This window comes from Phaenicophaeus curvirostris, chromosome 20 (assembly GCF_032191515.1).
Source record: "Phaenicophaeus curvirostris isolate KB17595 chromosome 20, BPBGC_Pcur_1.0, whole genome shotgun sequence".
NCBI classification, from domain to species: Eukaryota; Metazoa; Chordata; class Aves; order Cuculiformes; family Cuculidae; genus Phaenicophaeus; species Phaenicophaeus curvirostris.
Genome location: NC_091411.1, coordinates 6,240,965 through 6,258,575, shown reverse-complemented (window position 1 = coordinate 6,258,575; position 17,611 = coordinate 6,240,965). Strand labels below are relative to the sequence as shown.

Here is a 17,611-nt window from a genome sequence, read left to right as displayed (position 1 = left end):
TGCCTGGACTCAAGAATCTAAAATAGATCATGTTATTCCTGTGCAGAAAACACTTTATTAGTTACATTTGGGAGCCTAATACTCAGGCTTTTATGGTGCATTCTGAGGATCAACCAGTTTGAAGAAGGTTTAGTGAATCTGTGTACCGTTTATGAGATTTCCAGTGTTACCTTGTCGCTGCCTCATAGATCTGAGAAGGCAGTTATCCCTTGTGTGCTGGAAGCAAGGGAAGTTCTTGGCTGTTTTGTGGCTGGGAAGAGGCTGCAGAGGAAGATGGTGCTTGTGACATAGTCTGGCAGTTACCATGTTCTCATCCTTTGTGTGCAGACATATTGATACCAAAACAGGATCCCAGCTGGCTTCTGCTGTCTTTTGAATGCTTTGTAAGAACATTCACAGTCTTTTTCTGTTGTGATTTGGTCACGTTCTGCTTCTGGTTACACGGATGGAGGGTTTCCATGAGATTTGTGTATGACTCTTTCATTCAAAAGCAGAACTGGGATTATTTTGCCCTTTTACATAAAGCAGTGTAAATACTGAAACTCGTTGCTAAACACTGTGATGGCTGAGTACTGATGGCTCATTTTTTTCATTTTTTATCACGTACAAGTAAGGCAGAAATAAATCCCATATTGTGAACATAAATCCTGCATCTTGTGTCCCGACTGTGAAAGGTTTAAGCTCTTTGAATGGCTGTGTCCTCTCAGCCCACAGAGACAAAAGTGAAACTCTGCCTTCCTTAGGTTCAACGTCCAAACTTGCTGAGCTTGGTAGAGCCCCGTTTTCATGGCCTGGATTATGAACTGGACCAAGTGGCCTTGCTTTCATCAGGAGCTTGTGTCTAACACTGAATCTTGGTTGCTGCACTGATCCATCCTTCACTCATTTTTCACAGGAATGATGCAGTCAGTGAGCACTGGGCATGTGGAATTACTTATAAAAAGAAAATAATGCAACCCTAAGTAACCATTTACTTCAAAAAAACACCAGCATTAACAGCATAGACTTTATTTCCATAATAACTGTGATATAAGTTTCCAATCTCTTCTGTCTGTGTTTGATTCCAGCTTAGTGTATTTTTATTAATATTTTTTTTATTTGTTTTGTAGAAACCACTCCTGGCCCAGAGACAAGGGAGTTTACAACTTCTGCTCCAAACGCCAGCAAGGCAACATCATTTTCGACTGCAGTGATAAACAGTACATTGACGCCAACAACTATTCAGACGATACTTCCTATGAGTTCCTCTGACAATAGCACCTCTGCTTTTGCAGATGTTTCATGGACTCAGTTTAACATAATTATTTTGACAGTTATCATCATTGTTGTGGTCCTACTAATGGGCTTTGTGGGTGCTGTCTACATGTACCGTGAGTATCAAAATAGAAAACTTAATGCTCCTTTTTGGACCATTGAACTCAAAGAGGACAACATCAGTTTTAGCAGCTACCACGACAGCATCCCCAACGCTGACGTTTCGGGGCTGTTGGAAGACGATGGGAACGAAGTCGCACCGAATGGACAGCTAACGCTGACTACTCCCATGCATAATTATAAAGCTTAGAAGAAGTGATCCAGCTGGTCCAGAGTTGGCTTAAAGAAAGTTACAGGGCTTGTTGAAGGGGTATCAGGATCCGTGCCAAGGCTCCTCGTGGAGGAATTTGCTCTTCAGATACTCGTAGGCTGGGCGTGCTGTAGCTTGCAGGTGAACAGAAAAAAAGTGTAGTACATCCGAATTTCAGGTAATACGGTGGAATGCATTCGGTGTCCTGTTCTCCATAAAGATCTATAGAATTCACTGTTCTTAGAGACTGGATTGTGCTGATCTTAAAATATTTTTGTTTTAGTGACGAGGTGGTGAGGTGGAGAAAGCAGCACCCCACGATTAGTCAGAAGCTACTTGATTTCCAGCATCCTTGTGTCTGCATCATTTAGTTTGAGAAGTAGCTCATGAATTAACAGTGGATTTTCAGGAAGCAGACCTTTGAAAAGGCTTCATATTAGTTCCTGATATAATTCATTTGAAAAGGAGGACGATAAAAGGGAAATAATTCTTCACTGTACTACCAAGAGGCAAGTAGAGGAGCGAGTTGTACACTTGAAAAAAGTCACCATTATCAGTTTCCAGTAAACAGGGAAACAGAAAAAAAAGTGATAACATTTGAGTTAGGGAGGAGACTAAGCTTTTCCCTTTCTGAGTATTTATACAGGGTGGTGATGCTATTACATCATAGCAATCCATTGTTTCTTTTTTTTTCTAGGAGGAGTTAATGAACTTGTATAGTTTCTGTGCAAGGGAAGACGACAAGATATCTCAGGGTTGCCATGTAAAAATAAAAGCTAGGCTTAATACCCTACCCTGATAGAAATGGTGTGTTCTGTATATAAAATGTAATATATCTTATTGAGGTTGTATTTGTAATAATTTGTAAAAAAGACAACCAAGCAAAAAAACACCCAACAACAAAACCATGAGTCCCTCCCCAACCTCCCCTCTTGCCCCGGTCATTTTATCATCTAGATTTTAACTGTACAGCGGTTAGTGACGTTGTTTAAAAAGGACAAAAAACATGAGGATTGTTAAAAATATTGTAAATTAGATGGAAATATTGTTGGAGCTGGGACTCTGGCAAACACCGACTGCTTAAAGCTTTTCTTCTAGCATCATTGATAACTTTCTTTTTTAGAGAAAATGTGAGTGCTCCCTACGCGTATCTGTCAAATTTTCCCATTCCTTTAAACGTAGAGTGAATACCAACGTTGCCATGACTAGGGCCTAGTAGGTGTCCAAAAATCGGATGTACCATTCTGTTACTTGCTTTTAAGTCTTCATACAAAATGCAAATACACTGTCATGAATGCATTCAGAGCCTGATCTCGATGGCTGAGCTTTTCCCAAGTGCTGCTCATCGTGTGAATGGATCTCATGGCCATCTCTCTGGTGCTGACAGAGTGACAGGGGACGTGCTGGGTGGCTGAGCGCAGCCTCCCGGCCTCATAAGGGCAAATCTCCTGGATTTGGGTGGAAACAGCTTTCAGCCAAAGAGCTGGCAGGAACGGATCTGTGCTTCTAGGCTTAAAAGTTGAAAGTGTATGGATGCTTTCAGGAAATTCATGTAGCACAAGGTGGTGGTGGGGAATCAGCTGTTGAAAAAAAAACTACAGAAGATGTTAGGTTTTCGATTCCCCTGATTTTTGTGGGAGACTGGTGGACTGTTAGCAGAGGAAGAACAGCTGACGGGCAGCAGGGCACAGGGAGGTTGCACTGCTGAGCCTCTCACTGGTACCTGCTGTGAGGCAGGCGCCGTGTTCTCCCTGTGCCGGGGAGCTGCCAGGTCTGACCCATCAAAATCAATACCATCACGTTTAAGCAGGGCGTGAAACAAATATTTCACTGGACTCATGACCAACCTCAGAACTAAAGCTGCATTGCTGTGCGTGTTGGTGCTTTGCAAGCAACTGATGCTGAGGATAAATGAAGTACCTGCTAAAGGTCAGCAGGAGCTGACGGATGCATCCTCAGAGCCAAGCAAAGTAAATGTTTCTCAAGATGAGAAATAGTAGGAAGAATGTGGTGATTATTTATTTGCTTTCTGGTGCTGCATGGAGGCTTTTCTTTCCATTGGAGATTTTTTTTGGAGGGGGGAGGGAGGGGGGAAGAATAGGTGCTCTAAATACACCCACAAAGATGCCATTTCTGCCTCAAAAAATTGCTGCTTGATTTAAAGATGAGGCATGACAAGTAAGAAGGGAAATAGTTGAGGATAACAAAGGGAAGCGGTGAAGGTAGAATGTGATATTGCAGGTAGGGCTAAGCAGATGGAAATGCTCCTGTTGCCTGCTGTGGGCCTGGGTGAGGTCTCGTAGTTCAGGTAATAAATCTGGCTGATGTGATTCAGAGCAGTGTTACATTTAGTTGTAAAACGGGGGAGGACTGAAGGAGAAATCTGGATATTGCTAATCCTTGAGTTACTCATCCAGCTTTTTAAGAGCAGAGTGGTAAAAAAATAGAAAATTTCCTAAAGGTTGTAATTATTGAGGAGTGCTGATGTAGCGATGCACAAGGTCACTTGATAGGGTTGGGAAAGGCAGTTGAGGAAGTGTTAGCTTCTGCGGTGAATGCTAGCGGGTAAAGTGATAGACAGATTGTTCACTTCAATGTTTCCAAAATATTTTAGTAGATCTTTTAATCTTTGCCACAAAACATCTCTTCCTCAAGTTTTGATGTGACTGTTGGCTGCTTTGTAACAGGGATAGGCTTTGATTTTTTTTGTCTCACTGTAGAAATAATGACCATCTGCAAAACCAGAGCGTGGGGTCAGACGCTGAGTTCTTCTAGACCATGCCTGCCACAGCACCTGGTAGGTGTTTGTGTCTGGGCTGCTTCTGACCTCCAAATTACTCAAAACGCTTTGTGTTTGAGCCTTGGGCTTCAACAGATGAGGAGGGCAGGATGCCCTACAGTCAGTCTGCAAGGGAGGGTGGTACAGCTGTGCTCATGTCCATAGGTTGCACATCTGGATGAAGGGATCTAGTTGCCTCCACAGATGTTCTGGGAAGCTTGGCTGGGCAGGGGGAACCTGGTTGCCCAGTTTGAACAGCAGAGGGAAAGCACAGAATGTTCTTTAGAAGGGACAGGAGCACAGCAAGGATGTGGCACCGGGACAATGCTTGTCAGATGGTAAAATGACTCAGCTGGAAGATTCCAGCCAACTAGCCCTTTGGCACAGAGGAATGTTTTATAAAAGGAGATCAATGCCTCATCAAGGAAAGAATAAACAGTTTCACGTTTGACTTCGGTAGAGATTATATCTTCCTTGCTCTCTCCATCTATCATGCAGCTCTCCCCTGGGCACTATGGGAGGTGAGGGAGAAGCTGAGCTAGTTCTTTCTCCAGGCATTGTATTTTGAAGTGGTGCAGGGGTAAAACACCTGTGCTAGGTACAACAAGGCAGGTGAGGGCTGGGTGAAGGTGGGAAACCAGCTCTCAAGGCATGATCCTCAGAGTTGTGAAGGCCCTGTGGATCCAGTTGGTTTGGATGGGAGTGAGTTCAGTTCCACAGTCAAGTAACTGAAGGCAAGAGGGTATAATGGAGCAGATAAAGGGCAAAAAGCAATGATGTGTCAAAGACATGAGGCAGCCTGGATGGCTCAAAACTTAGGAGAGCATTTGGTAAGCACAGAGTGCATAAGACATGCAAAAATGTGATTGGGTTAATGTGGATAGATGATCTTGAATCTTATGAACCACTGTAGCTAGAAATAACTGTGTGGAGAGCTAGCCCTGGGGAGCTGTCAGGAGATGTCATCCATTGGAATGATAATTCCCTTGGACCAGGCTGAGTAAACTTAGCACGCTGGAAACTATTTAAGAAAGAGAAGGGGATGTATTCAGCATCCTTCAGGTATCCTGAGCCAGTTAACCACTGTTATATAGCATCTTTATCTCCAATGTTACACACAATGTAAATGTGGCAGAAAGTTTGCACAGTCTCCTTTAAATAAAGGATATAAGCTTGAATCCTAAAAATACGTTTCTCTTCAAAGTGAAGTTTTAACATGAGCTCCCACAGGACTCTGCTCTTCATCTGTCAGAGGGATGGATTAAAATAAGAAAAATGTGGGCCTTAAGTTGTTCGTGCTCCCAACTGAAACCCATCAGTCTTACTAGACATCCAAATAAGACGTCTCCTAAGCATAAGCTATGCTTACCAATGCATTTCTAAAAAAAAAAAGTATGATTTGAATATATGTCAGAATTTATACAGAAGAATGTTATTTAAAATGAATAAAAATAAATGTATATAATTTGTATCTATGCCACTTGGATTTTCGCATTTGTTTTTTGTTCATTACAGTTCAGCAGGAGTCTTCCCAGTGATAGCAACCACACTTGGACTGAAACCTCAAGGATTGGATCTGATCTCATCCCAGTAATGACATTTGTTCCAAGAGAATTATTCCTTCATTATACTCTTGTATGTGAAATGAGAACCATAACACAAAATGTTTTGTAACAGCTAAGAGAGCTGGGGTTGTTTAGCCTGGAGAAGAGCAGGCTGAGGGGAGACCTCATTGCTCTCTACAGCTACCTGAAAGGAGGTTGTGGAGAGGAGGGAGCTGGGCTCTTCTCCCAAGTGACAGGGGACAGGATGAGAGGGAATGGCCTCAAGCTGCACCAGGGGAAGTTTAGGAATGAAAATTAGGAAAAAAAATTTCATAGAAAGGGTCATTGGGCACTGGCAGAGGCTGCCCAGGGAGGCGGTTGAGTCACCTTCCCTGGAGGTGTTAAAGAGACGGGTGGACGAGGTGCTAGGAGACATGGTTTAGTGTTTGATAGGAATGGTTGGATCCAGTGGGTCTCTTCCAGCCTGTTTATTCTATGATTCTATGATCAGATTCATAAGTACAGTTGACATTCTGTCTGGGATAATCCATTTAAAAAAGGAGCCCTGTGATCTCTTGTATCTGCTTATTACCCATTCCAGCTTTCTGCCACTTTCAGTAACATGTTTGGTGGTGAGACAGTCAATGTGTATTTCCCCATTGTTGTCTGTAATATTCACACGGACCTATTTTATCAGATTTGTGCAGTCCTTACAAATGAAACCTACGGAGCAAAGCTGGAAATTGGAAGAGGATATTGTAGCAGACTTCTGTTCATGGCCATGACGGGTTTTTCAAAGGAAATTTATGCTGTCAGATATCCTTAAATCCACATTTGTGGCATCGGGAGTTTTGAACAACTCTGATAGTGTTTGCAAAAGGACCTCTGGAAAACTTGTATTGTTTTCACTCATTTGTTAGTGTTAAGAAATTGATTTTTTTTTTTTTTTAATTTGGCCACAGAAGCAAATATAGATGCTAAAAGCTACTCTTCTCTGATAAGTGTTATGTCTAACTCTTTGGCCCTCATTATGCAAAATACTTGAAGAGCGGTAAGTCAGCATCAATTCAGCAAGCACTTAAAACTAAGTGTTCATTCAAATGCTGAACTCAGCCAGATCCGAACAAGCAAGGGCCACGCTGGTGTAATTCCAGGGAGTTTACAGAGATCTGATTTGCATTAGCAGAGCAGTTTGATTGTGTATGACTTAGGCTTGGAGGAATTTTGCACTGAACTGTAACAGGAGGAGGCGTAACTGAATGTTGAACCAGGTTGCCAGAGTTAAGGACTTGAGAACAGCAAGGAGGACCCATGCTCAGCTAACGGTGACATCTGTCCTCCTTGTGCCACTATCGTGCTTCAGACCCAGTGCACTGAACAGCTGGCTTTCATCCTGCTCCTTGGGAGTTTGTGGTTAACTCCTCCATACCATGACATCACCATAAGTATTTCTTTCCTAGATTCCCTTTAGCGGCTTGTTTCTAAGGTGCTAAGGCTGCTTTGTAAAGTAGGAAAGCACAGCTTCCTGGCGCAAGGATTTAGCTTAATCTCTCCAAATGTACTACTAATTAAGATAAGGTTAAACAACATTAAGCAGATTATCGGAAAGCAAGTTGTTAACTGCTTTTTAAACAATGGGTTTCCCAGCCCTTTCTGCCCCTCCCAGCTCTGTGCTGCTGCAGGTTTTAAAAAGCGGGGCAGTGCAGTAACCCAGGGAAACGTTCCATCATGTCTGTGTGTATGTACACTTATATATTTATATGCCTTTGTCCATCAGACCAACATTTCACAAAGCGATGAACTTTGCAAGGAGGGCCCTGCTCATTTCCTTTGGAAATGGAGTAGGCTGGGATATGAACTGTGGCTCTAGAGACCCGGAGGTGCTGCACCAGCCCATAGCACACAGCAGAGAATGACCTGAGATGCTCTCGTGGCTGATGAATGCTGATTTAATGGCACACATCAAATATGAAATACTTTACTGTAATTTTAAACAAGAGCAAATTGGTGTTATCCTTTCAGTAAGTGGACTCATTCATTTGATGAAGGTCTGCTTTGCAGCCACGTGAGGCCATTTCAGGCTTGACTGATCAGTTCCTGGTGCCATATGGCAGACCTGATTTTGCAAATATAACTTCAGGTTGGCAGAAGGTGAAGCCACTGCAAAAGGGGACCAGGTCACATAAGGTGATAAAGGTCTCCCGAGGGCCGCTGGGGGAGTTAAAGGGACTTGGAGTCTCTGATGACCCCAAGAGACACTCAAGTGCAAAGCCTGTTCTAGTGCTTGATAACCCTTTCTGTGAAGAAGTTTTTCCTAATGTCCAGTCTAAACTTCCTCTGATGCAGCTCGAGACCATTCCCTCCGTCTCTTATCACCTATCACTTCAGAGGAGTGTGTCCCAGGAGAGAGGAGATGAGATTAAGAGCTTAGTTGTGCTAAGCAGTGCCTGGTATTTCCTGGCAGTTTGGGGCACTAACAGCTGCTCCGTCACCCACTTGAACACATAAAACAGGAAGATAGGAATGGGAATCCCATCGTGACCATACACATCCAGGGCTTGCAATGGCTGCTACCATTGGCCTAGGACCTTCCACAGCCTTAGAGCTTTTCTTGGGACAGAGTGGAGCAAGGTACCTGGAGAAGTGGAGCTATCAGGGCATCATGACAACTTGAATAATGAAACTAGGATTACCATGGCCTGTGGACAGCCCTTATCCAGTGCTTTCTAGACAGGTAAGAGTCATAGAATCACAGAATGGTTTGGGTTGGAAGGGACCTCAAAGGCCATCCAGTTCCACACCCCTCCCATGGGCACGGGCACCTCTCACTGGATCAGGGGCTCTAAGCCCCATCCAACCTGGTCTTGAACATCTCCAGGGATGGGGCAGCCACAACTTCCCTGGGCAATCTGTCCCAGTGCCTCACCACCCTCATAGTGAAGAAATTCCTCCTCATACCTAACCTAAATCTGCCCCTCTCCAGTCCTATCACTACATGTCTTCGTGAACAGGCCCTCCCCAGCTTTCTTGTAGCCCCTTCAGGTACTGGAAGGTCGCTACAAGGTTTCCTTGGAGCCTTCTATTCTCCAGGCTGAACAACCCCAACTCTCTCAGTCTGTCCCATACAAGTGGGAGATGCTCCAGCCCTCGGATCACCCTTGTAGCCTCCTCTGAACCTGTTCCAACAGCTCCATCTCCTTCTTATGTTGAGGATCCCAGAACTGGACACAACGCTCCAAATGAGGTCTCAGAGGAGAGGAACAGAGGGACAGAATCCCCTCCCTCACCCTACTGGTCATACTTCTGTTGATGCAGCAAAGGTCATGGTTGGTTTCTGGCCTGTGAACACACATTGCCGGCTCATATCAAGAATAGTTTTTTCCCAGGCTGGACATTAGGAAAAAATTCTTCACAGAAAGGGTCATTGGGCACTGGCAGAGGCTGCCCAGGGAGGGGGTTGAGTCACCTTCCCTGGAGGGGTTTAAGGGACGGGTGGACGAGGTGCTGAGGGACATGGTTTAGTGTTTGATAGGAATGGTTGGACTCGATGATCCGGTGGGTCTCTTCCAACCTGGTTATTCTACGATTCTATGATTCTTGTCAAGTCTTTCTCCTCAGGGCTGCTCTCCACCCTCCCCCATCCTGCACCGACAGCGGGGATTGCCCCGACCCGGCTGCAGGCCCTCACGAGGTCACAGCCTCACTTCTCCAGATGTTCTGAAACGTTCAACCCAGCACGGTTTCCACCCCCCCGCCCCAAAAAAAAGCGGGACAGCTGCAGCGCTCGGCTCTCCGCTTTACGAACACCCAGATATTTCACAAGCACGCAGGTTCAGCGGCTCCGCCGGGCGCCCTGAACGCCGCAGCGAAACTCCCCGCCACACGGGAGCTCCTTGCGCAAAGCCGTGCCCTCAGTAAAGATGGCGACCCGGCGTCCCCCCCCCCCCCCTTTCCCCCTTTGAAAGAACATGGCCGCGGGCGGACGCCGCCGGCGCTTCCCTCACTCAAGATGGCGTCTTCCCGCTTTCTCCCCATGCCCGCCCCGCTCTGCCCTCAGACGACATGGCGCCCGCCAGCCCCGACTTCAGCCGCGCCCGCAGCAAAGATGGCGGCTCGCTATGAGTTTCCACTGCGCCCGCCCCGCCGCTCCTCCGCGGTGGCTTCAGCGGCTTCACCCCCGTCGACGCAAAGATGGCGGAAGCGATTGCCGCTGTTTGAATTCCAGCGAAGCCGCCAAAGCCGCGCACAAAGGAGCCGCGGCGGGGCCCGACATGGACTCGCTGCCCGGGGACGACCCCACGCTGCCGGTGGCGCTGGAGGCCAGGTGGGGACGGGGGCGCTGGGGGGAGGCCGAGGGCGAGGTCTGCGCGGGGCCTGGCGGGGGATGAGCTCGCCGAGGGGTTCGGGGAGCGAGCAGCCTTCGAGGCACCATCCCCGCCGGGGCTGTGCGGCGAGACCGGGGCTGGGGCAGGGTGGATCCCCCCTCACACGGAGAGAGGATCGTAGTTTGGGTTGGAAAGGACTTCTAAGCCCATCCAGTCCCACCCCTGCCACGGGGCAGGGACACCTCCCACTGGATCAGGGCTCCAAGCCCCATCCAACCTGGCCTTGAACCCCTCCAGGGATGGGGCAGCCACCACTGCTCTGGACAACTTGTTCCAGGGCCTCCCCACCCTTATAGTGAAGAAATTCCTCCTTATGTTTAGTATAAATATGCCCCTCTCCAGTTTAAACCCATTGCCCCCAGTCCTATCACCACAAGCCTTTATAAACAGTCCCTCCCCAGCTTTCTTGTAGCCTCTTCAGGTACTGGAAGGTCGTTATCAGGTTTCCGTGGACCCTTCTCTTCTCCAGGCTGAACAACCCCAACTCTCCCAAGCCTGTTCTCATATGGGAGATGCTCCAGCCCCTGTTCATCGTTGTAGCCTCCTCTGGACCAGTTCCAACAGCTCTATCTCCTTCTTATGTTGAGGATCCCAGAACTGGATACAACACTCCAGATGATGTCTCAGAGGAGAGGAGTAGAGGGGCAGAATCCTCTCCCTCACCTTGCTGGCCATGCCTCTGTTGATGCAGCCCAGGACATGGTTGGTTTCTGAGGCTAATATCGAGCTTCTCATCAGCCATCACCCCCAGGTCCTTGTCTGCAGGGCTGCTTTCAATCACATCCTCTCACCATTCGGTATTGAATCTGGGGATTGCCCCGACCCAGGTCTAGGACCTTGCACTTGACCTTGTTGACCCTCATGAGGTTCACAGGCCCACTTCTCTAGCCTGTCCAGGTCCCTCTGGATTACATCTTGTCCCTCGGGGATAAATCTTCCCAGATGGATAAATCTTCCCAGAAGGGCTGCAGACAGAGGGGATTCCAGCCACCGCTGTTCGGCAGAGATTGCACTGAGGGCTTGGGCATGTTGGTGGATGTCCTGGGCTACATCTAGAGTAGCGGGACCAGCAGGCGAGGGAGGGGATTCTGCCCCTTGGCTCTGCTGTGTGAGACTCCACATGGAGCCCTGTATCCAGTTCTGGAGCCCTCAGCACAGGGGGGACATAGATCTGTTGGAGTGAGTCCAGAAGAGGCCATGGAGATGATGTGAGGGCTGGAGCACCTCCTCTGTGAGGACAGGCTGGGAGAGCTGGGGTTGTTTAGCCTGGAGAAGACAATACTCCTGGAGGCACCTTAGAGCAGCCTTCCCATACGGAAAGGGGTTACAGCTTGGGAGGGACTTTTTCCAAGGGCGTGGAGTGATAGACAAGGGGCAATGGCTTTAAATTGGAGGTGGGAAGATTTAGATTAGACATCAGGAAGAAATTGTTCACAATGAGGGTGGTGAGGCACAAGCATGGGTTGCCCAGAGAAGTCATGGCTGCCCCATCCCTGGAGGTGTTCAAGGTCAGCCTGGATGGGGCTTTGCAAAACCTTATGCAGTGGGAGGTGTCCCTGCCTGTGGCAGGGGTGGGACTGAATGGGCTTTCAGGTCCCCTCCAACACAAACCATTCCATGATTCTCTTCTATGATTCTGTGGCAACCCATTCCCTATGCCCCAGCTTTCAGTTCCTCAGTGGTGTCTTCCTCCTTCTTCCTCAGTATCTCCCAGCTGCCAGACCTCTCTCCTGGGGACCCTCGGGCCAGCCAGACCAGCAGCAAAGGTAAGGGCGAGTGGTGGGCAGGAGTGGCACGGGGAGGGAGCTGTGGCTGGGCCTGATGTCCCCAGCCTGCGTCAGCGGGGGCTCAGCACTCCCTGCGGGCCCTGAAGCCCGAGGGAAAACTGCAGGATACGTTTCTCAGTGATGCAACTGTGAGGTCTCTCTCCGAGCGTGAAACGACAGTGGTTGGTTGTTGTCTGCGGTCCTTGTGACTCCCAGTCCAATGTCAGATGATCAGTGGTTTTTGGAGCCTGGACTTAAAAATGCTTGGAGCATCCTGCAAGGCAGTGCTGCTTGGTTTTAGGGAAGCTGCATGCTGCACTTTGTCAGGTTTTCCATTCCCAGTTGATATATACAGTTACCTCGAGCTTGAAGACCTGCTTTAGGCTCAGTATCTGAGCTGTTAGCTGTACGTGCATTCTGCATCCTTCCTGTCTGGTTCCTGCGGAACAGAAACTGTCATTCAGTACATTTTTCTCTATGATGGCCATGTAACTATCTTCATCTAACTATCTATCATATAACTAATTTCATCTTCAGGCGTTGGAGACTCCTTGAAACACTTACTTTAAAGTAAAATGGCAGGAGAACAATAGTATGAAACCTCCTCTCCGTGTGGTTAACTGTTTGAATTCGAGGCATATGTTTTAGATTTCTCTTTATGCGTGCTTGTACCCAGCAACAAAACTTGTCTGGCTGCATTGTATGGATGAAGTAGGTGGTTGAAACTAAGACAAATCAGATGGTTTGGCAGGAAGATCTATTGCTTATGAGAGGAAGCAAATATAAGAAACATACCCGTGCTGTGAAGTTACAGTGTTCTGCATGTGCTCCAGGAAAGCTGTCTTGTGCAAGTAGTTAAAATGGCAAGGTTGATGAACCACTGGCTGGTATTCTTTGGATTATTTTAAAGGCTGCTCTGCATAGCAATTTTGGAAGTATTTTAAATGAAATATTTTCTTGTAGTTAGTATGAGAGGCAGTCTGAGTCCTCAGCACTCTTTTCTTTGTATTAAAGATGATATAAGTGCTGCATGTTTTATACAGCCTCATTATTCTGATTAAAAGTTTACTCTCACAGATGCGAATGGAAAGAAGTAGTGCAATCCCATTAAATGTGGCTGGTAGAAAATGTGTGTGCAAACAGGAGATTAAGTACATGTAATCCGTCCTGAAGGCACATTTTGGGAACATGCATACCAGCCATTTCCTGTGTCCATGGTTTCCACAGGTCCTGGGACCAATAAGATACTGAAAGATTTGAACTGCCTTCTAATAGCATGATAGGACTTAATTGTAACATGGCAGTCCTTTGTTGTTGCTCTGAGGATTTACTCTTGAAAGTATACCTGATATAGCTTAATTTCAGTTTGCATCTTGGTTTAAATGGGTGATATTGGAATTAGAGACCTGATGTGGTAGAGAACTTACTGTCACCACAAAGAAATCTAGATCATAACTGCTTAGTGGTACTAACATGTAGTGTAAATAAGGGGCAAAAAAATCGCCTTCCTCCCTTCCCAAAAGATGTACTTCTATTATGTTTAGATTAGCGTAGGGCTTTGCTGTTTCCAAATTGAAGCTTAGCTTAGACATTCCCCTGTCTAAACTTTTTCTGTCTTCTTAAATGTCTAGTGTTACCAGCTGCAGCAGAAGAGAAAGTCTCACCAACTCGAGCTCGGACCATGAAGGACTATGAAAACGTAAGCAGACTTATGATGTAAAACTCCGTACAGATTTATGGCCAAGATACTTCTAATGTGCTGGCTAAAGTGCTGCCACTCTGAGTCAGGTTCTTAATTTGTGTTAATTAACACAGATATGTTGCAGGTATAACCAGCTGGTTTTATGCGCTTCAGATATTAAGTATTTCTTTTCAAAAGTTGGGGCAAAAAATTGTTGTTGAGACTAGCCAACTGCTTTTCTTAAGGTGTGAAACAAAAAAAGGCACCCCCTGTTCAAAAGTTCATGCAATGACAGAAACATAAGAATTTGGTTTGCAGTCTGCAATTGATTTATTTCAAGGAAGCATCAAGTTTATTTTCTTTTAGACTAGAACAGAATTTGGCGTTTTAATTAATTGACTGTGTCATACATTTTACCTCTATAATTAAGTATGAGAGTGCTTCTGTTGTAAAGATCTAGCTAGTATCATGGTGACAATTGTGTAGATAAAGCTGTTTTTGGCACTTATTAGAATATAAAGGAAAACTTTTTTTTTTTTTTTTCAACGTATTAATTGTAGTGGTTATTTAAATTGAAGAAGCCGATTGTTTGTACCTGCTGAATGGTGATTTGGTTGGGGTATATCTGTGCTACAGGACAAGTCCCCTATAAAAAGCATTAGCTTGTTCAATTCAAGTTATGATTGTGAAGAGAAACTGTAGAGGGGAAGTAACCAAAACTCTTGGAGATAAATACTACAGATGAAGGCTGTGGTTTGCCTCGTTCAGGGTGTGTTGAGTGTCTGCAGTTTTTAGTGTGCTTCTGTAACTGCTGTTACCTGTTGTAGCATGGTTACATTTGAAGGGAGTGTTTCTTCTGAACTCTTTCAGTTTCCTGTAGCCTTACATCCTTCTGATGAGAAAGCTGTGCCCCTTGCTCAGGATTTAATGCTTGTTTTGGAGAGCCTTGGTGAAGGATGTTTTTTACAGGCTGTATTTTATGTTCTCTTTTGTTTTTGTGTATTGGCTGGGATAGAAAGGCACTGCCTTTGGCATTAGTACGTGCTTAAAATCTTTTAATGTGATATGCACCAAAGACTCCAGGCTAGAATAAACATTCTGCAAAATGATTTATTATCGGCAGTGACTGTTTGCATGGGGGGAAAAAGTTGTAGGAGGGAGGAAATATCTGTTGTTGTTTGTTCTATATGATGTAGAGTAGAAGGGATCTCCCCAGTGATCTCTGATTTCCTGATATGTACAGACTCGTCGTGTTGAACTGAGCTGTAAACTTCTCAAAGGCCTTTAGAAACACCAAAATGATAACAAAGCTCAAAAATCCATTCATGTAAAGGAAGAAGAATTAATGAAACTCGGATATTTCTATTAATTTCTAATTTTGAGGTGTTGAGACTGCTGGTAGCTGGAAGGTTGAACTTGGGAAGGGAGCATTCATTTTCTTTGTCCTTTTACTCTTTACCCAACAGCCAATAGTTGCTGTGTTCAGATGCACTTTTGGGCTGACCTTGTAAAGCTGTACTGGTCCCACTTGAAAAAAAGTCTGAATTGGTGGGTGAAGTTCCAGTTATCTCCTGCTTGGACATGGTTTATGTGTGTGCATGGATTTGTTGATTTTTGAGGCTATGTTATATATACGGAATATGAGAAGGAAATAATGAAGAGAGCGGGCTCCTTGCCTGGCAGGTTGGAGAGAACAGGATGGATGTAGTGACCCTTGAATGGGCTAAAGGGTGGATCTGTATGGAAAAGGTCCTTTATATTTAGGCCTGGAGAAGATCCTGAGCTAGGTAATACTGGAGGTGTAAATTTTTGTTTAGTGTTTATGGTGTGTTTCACTTTCTTGCAATATGGGAGGAACCACCATGTGGTAGAGCATGTTTTTACATGGGCAAAATAAAAGTCATCTTTAATTGAGGACCTTGTTATGATTTCTAACGTGTTCATGAATAGAAAAGATGATTGGTATCCAGTTAGGGAACTGAATAATGATAATTTGTGCATTTTTTTCTTATCTTCCCAAACCCACTCTTAGTTTTGCTGTCTCATAAAGTGGCCTCTGCTGGCAAAAACTGTGTTAGGCTGCAAAACCACAGCCTCTGCTGACAGATGCCATTCTGCAAAGTCGTGGCTCTGTGCAGACCTGAGAAGGAGCTAAACTGAGATAGGCAGTGGTATCTGCTGCCACGCTGTCCCTGCTGTGGAATGCTATGTGTAGAGTGCATTGCATCGTCCTGGTCTTTCAGGAAGTGTCTGCTGTTTCTCTTCTTTCATTGCTTTTTTAAATACGGAAATCAAAATGCGTAAAGGAATTAAGACGGAGTCTTTAAATGCATAAGTCAAGAGGATTGTCATTAAAATCCCGTTGTAGTGTGAACTCGTTCACATTTTGCATGCTGTCTTTTATTAAGCTATAACTTTTTAATTGTAGTCTGCCTGAATTAACTTCCCTCTGAGAAACTGCCTGTCAGAGACAACATTTGTTTCACTTCTTCGTTTATGATTCCGTAGTTTGTTTTGTTTGCCTGTTGAAAATAGCACCCTTAAGCTCTTTGGTTTAATTCTATTGCCACTGAAATATGTGTGAGTAGAATTAACGGATGACAAGTTCTTTTGAGATTGTTTTTTCCTGAAGGCTAACTAAAAGTTTAACTGAAACAATTGACAAGTGCCTTTGGCACTTGGACTTCTTCTGAATGAACAGAGACTGTGAGGAATGATCTACTGACAGCTTAAATCCCATGAACCAGACCAAACGCTGCAAAGTCTGCTCTCAGCAATTGAACATGCATAGTGTTGAGCTTGCCAGCAAGACGTGCAGGATCGGGCCCTGCTCTGCAGCTTTGCTTCATTTAAGAAATCTTTAATTTCTTTGCTTAATCTCAATAAGGATTTCATTTTTGAGCGATGTTTGTGTATTGGGCTCTGGGACTTGAATTGAAGTACAGAGTTGCTTTGTTTCCATGCTTACGTCAATTTGAATGTTCCAAAACAGTTATTCCAGTTACTCAAGGTAGTGCATGATCCTCATGAGGCATCGCACTTCAGACAGTTACAGCTTGCATAGTTCAAGTTTACATCTGCTACTGTGTGTGGTCATCCAATTGGAATTACAGGAAGCAAAGATAAATATCTGTATTGCTGCAGCTTCCAAAGACAAGCTTCTTCAGGACCTGTGGATGGGATGTAAAATCTGTGTAGTCAGGCATATTTTCAGTTGCTTGGATGATATTTACTTCTGTGAATAATGACGAGGCATCTTGCTGGGCAAAGATTATTAAACTGAAAAATTGTTTGCAGATGCAGGTTCTTAGGGCAGTTACAGAAAATAATCTTGGGTTTCACAGGCCAAATATTTTAAGAATTGTGCTGCTAATAATTTTTACAAGTGGTACTTTACTGTTCTGGAAAAGCCTACATAAATATTTTATTAGTAGCTCTGTTACATATTAGATTTCCTTTTGCTGAAAGCATCTGGCAGGGAACAGTCTTATTTGAATGAATGTTTTATGCTTAGTCTCTTAAAAATAAATTTAGAGGGAGGCTGCTTTCTTTAATGAAACCATCAACTATGTTACTGCTTCTACTAGGAAGGTGAAAAATCATAAGCATTTTTTTTCCCAAAGAATTGCACTATGAAATATGGGATGGAATGAAGGTTTTGTTGGTGTTCGATTGGGCTCCCAGGCCTTGTGTGCTTTTCTTCCTGTGAGTAAGGCCGCCATCCCAAGGTTTTGCTAAGAAGATACTTCTGTTTCAGCATGACGTCTTATATTTTGTTTTAGTTCTGTTTTATAGAAAAAAGAACGACTTAATATTTTTAGATTTAAAAAAGTCTCTTGGATTCTTATTATGTAAAGTCAGACAGTGTTTTAGTGCTTTAAGAAGAAATATT

The 17,611-nt window shown here is 44.8% G+C and overlaps 2 protein-coding genes across 8 annotated transcripts in view; both read left to right on the top strand.

Moving 5' to 3' along the window:
• MEGF9 (multiple EGF like domains 9) overlaps window positions 1-5,814 on the top strand; it is a 57,366-nt gene extending 51,552 nt beyond the window's left edge. For both annotated transcript variants that reach the window (XM_069872969.1, XM_069872971.1), the window contains exon 6: window positions 1,110-5,814. In XM_069872969.1, coding sequence (XP_069729070.1) covers window positions 1,110-1,564 — 455 coding nt within the window. In that variant the 3' untranslated portion in view covers window positions 1,565-5,814. The remainder of the gene's footprint in view (window positions 1-1,109) is intronic.
• A 4,162-nt stretch (window positions 5,815-9,976) lies between these two features.
• The window catches only part of CDK5RAP2 (CDK5 regulatory subunit associated protein 2), an 81,028-nt gene continuing 73,393 nt past the window's right edge, over window positions 9,977-17,611 (top strand). For all 6 annotated transcript variants that reach the window (XM_069873603.1, XM_069873602.1, XM_069873600.1 and 3 more), the window contains exons 1-3: window positions 9,977-10,211; window positions 11,977-12,038; window positions 13,670-13,737. In XM_069873603.1, coding sequence (XP_069729704.1) covers window positions 10,006-10,211; window positions 11,977-12,038; window positions 13,670-13,737 — 336 coding nt within the window. In that variant the 5' untranslated portion in view covers window positions 9,977-10,005. The remainder of the gene's footprint in view (window positions 10,212-11,976; window positions 12,039-13,669; window positions 13,738-17,611) is intronic.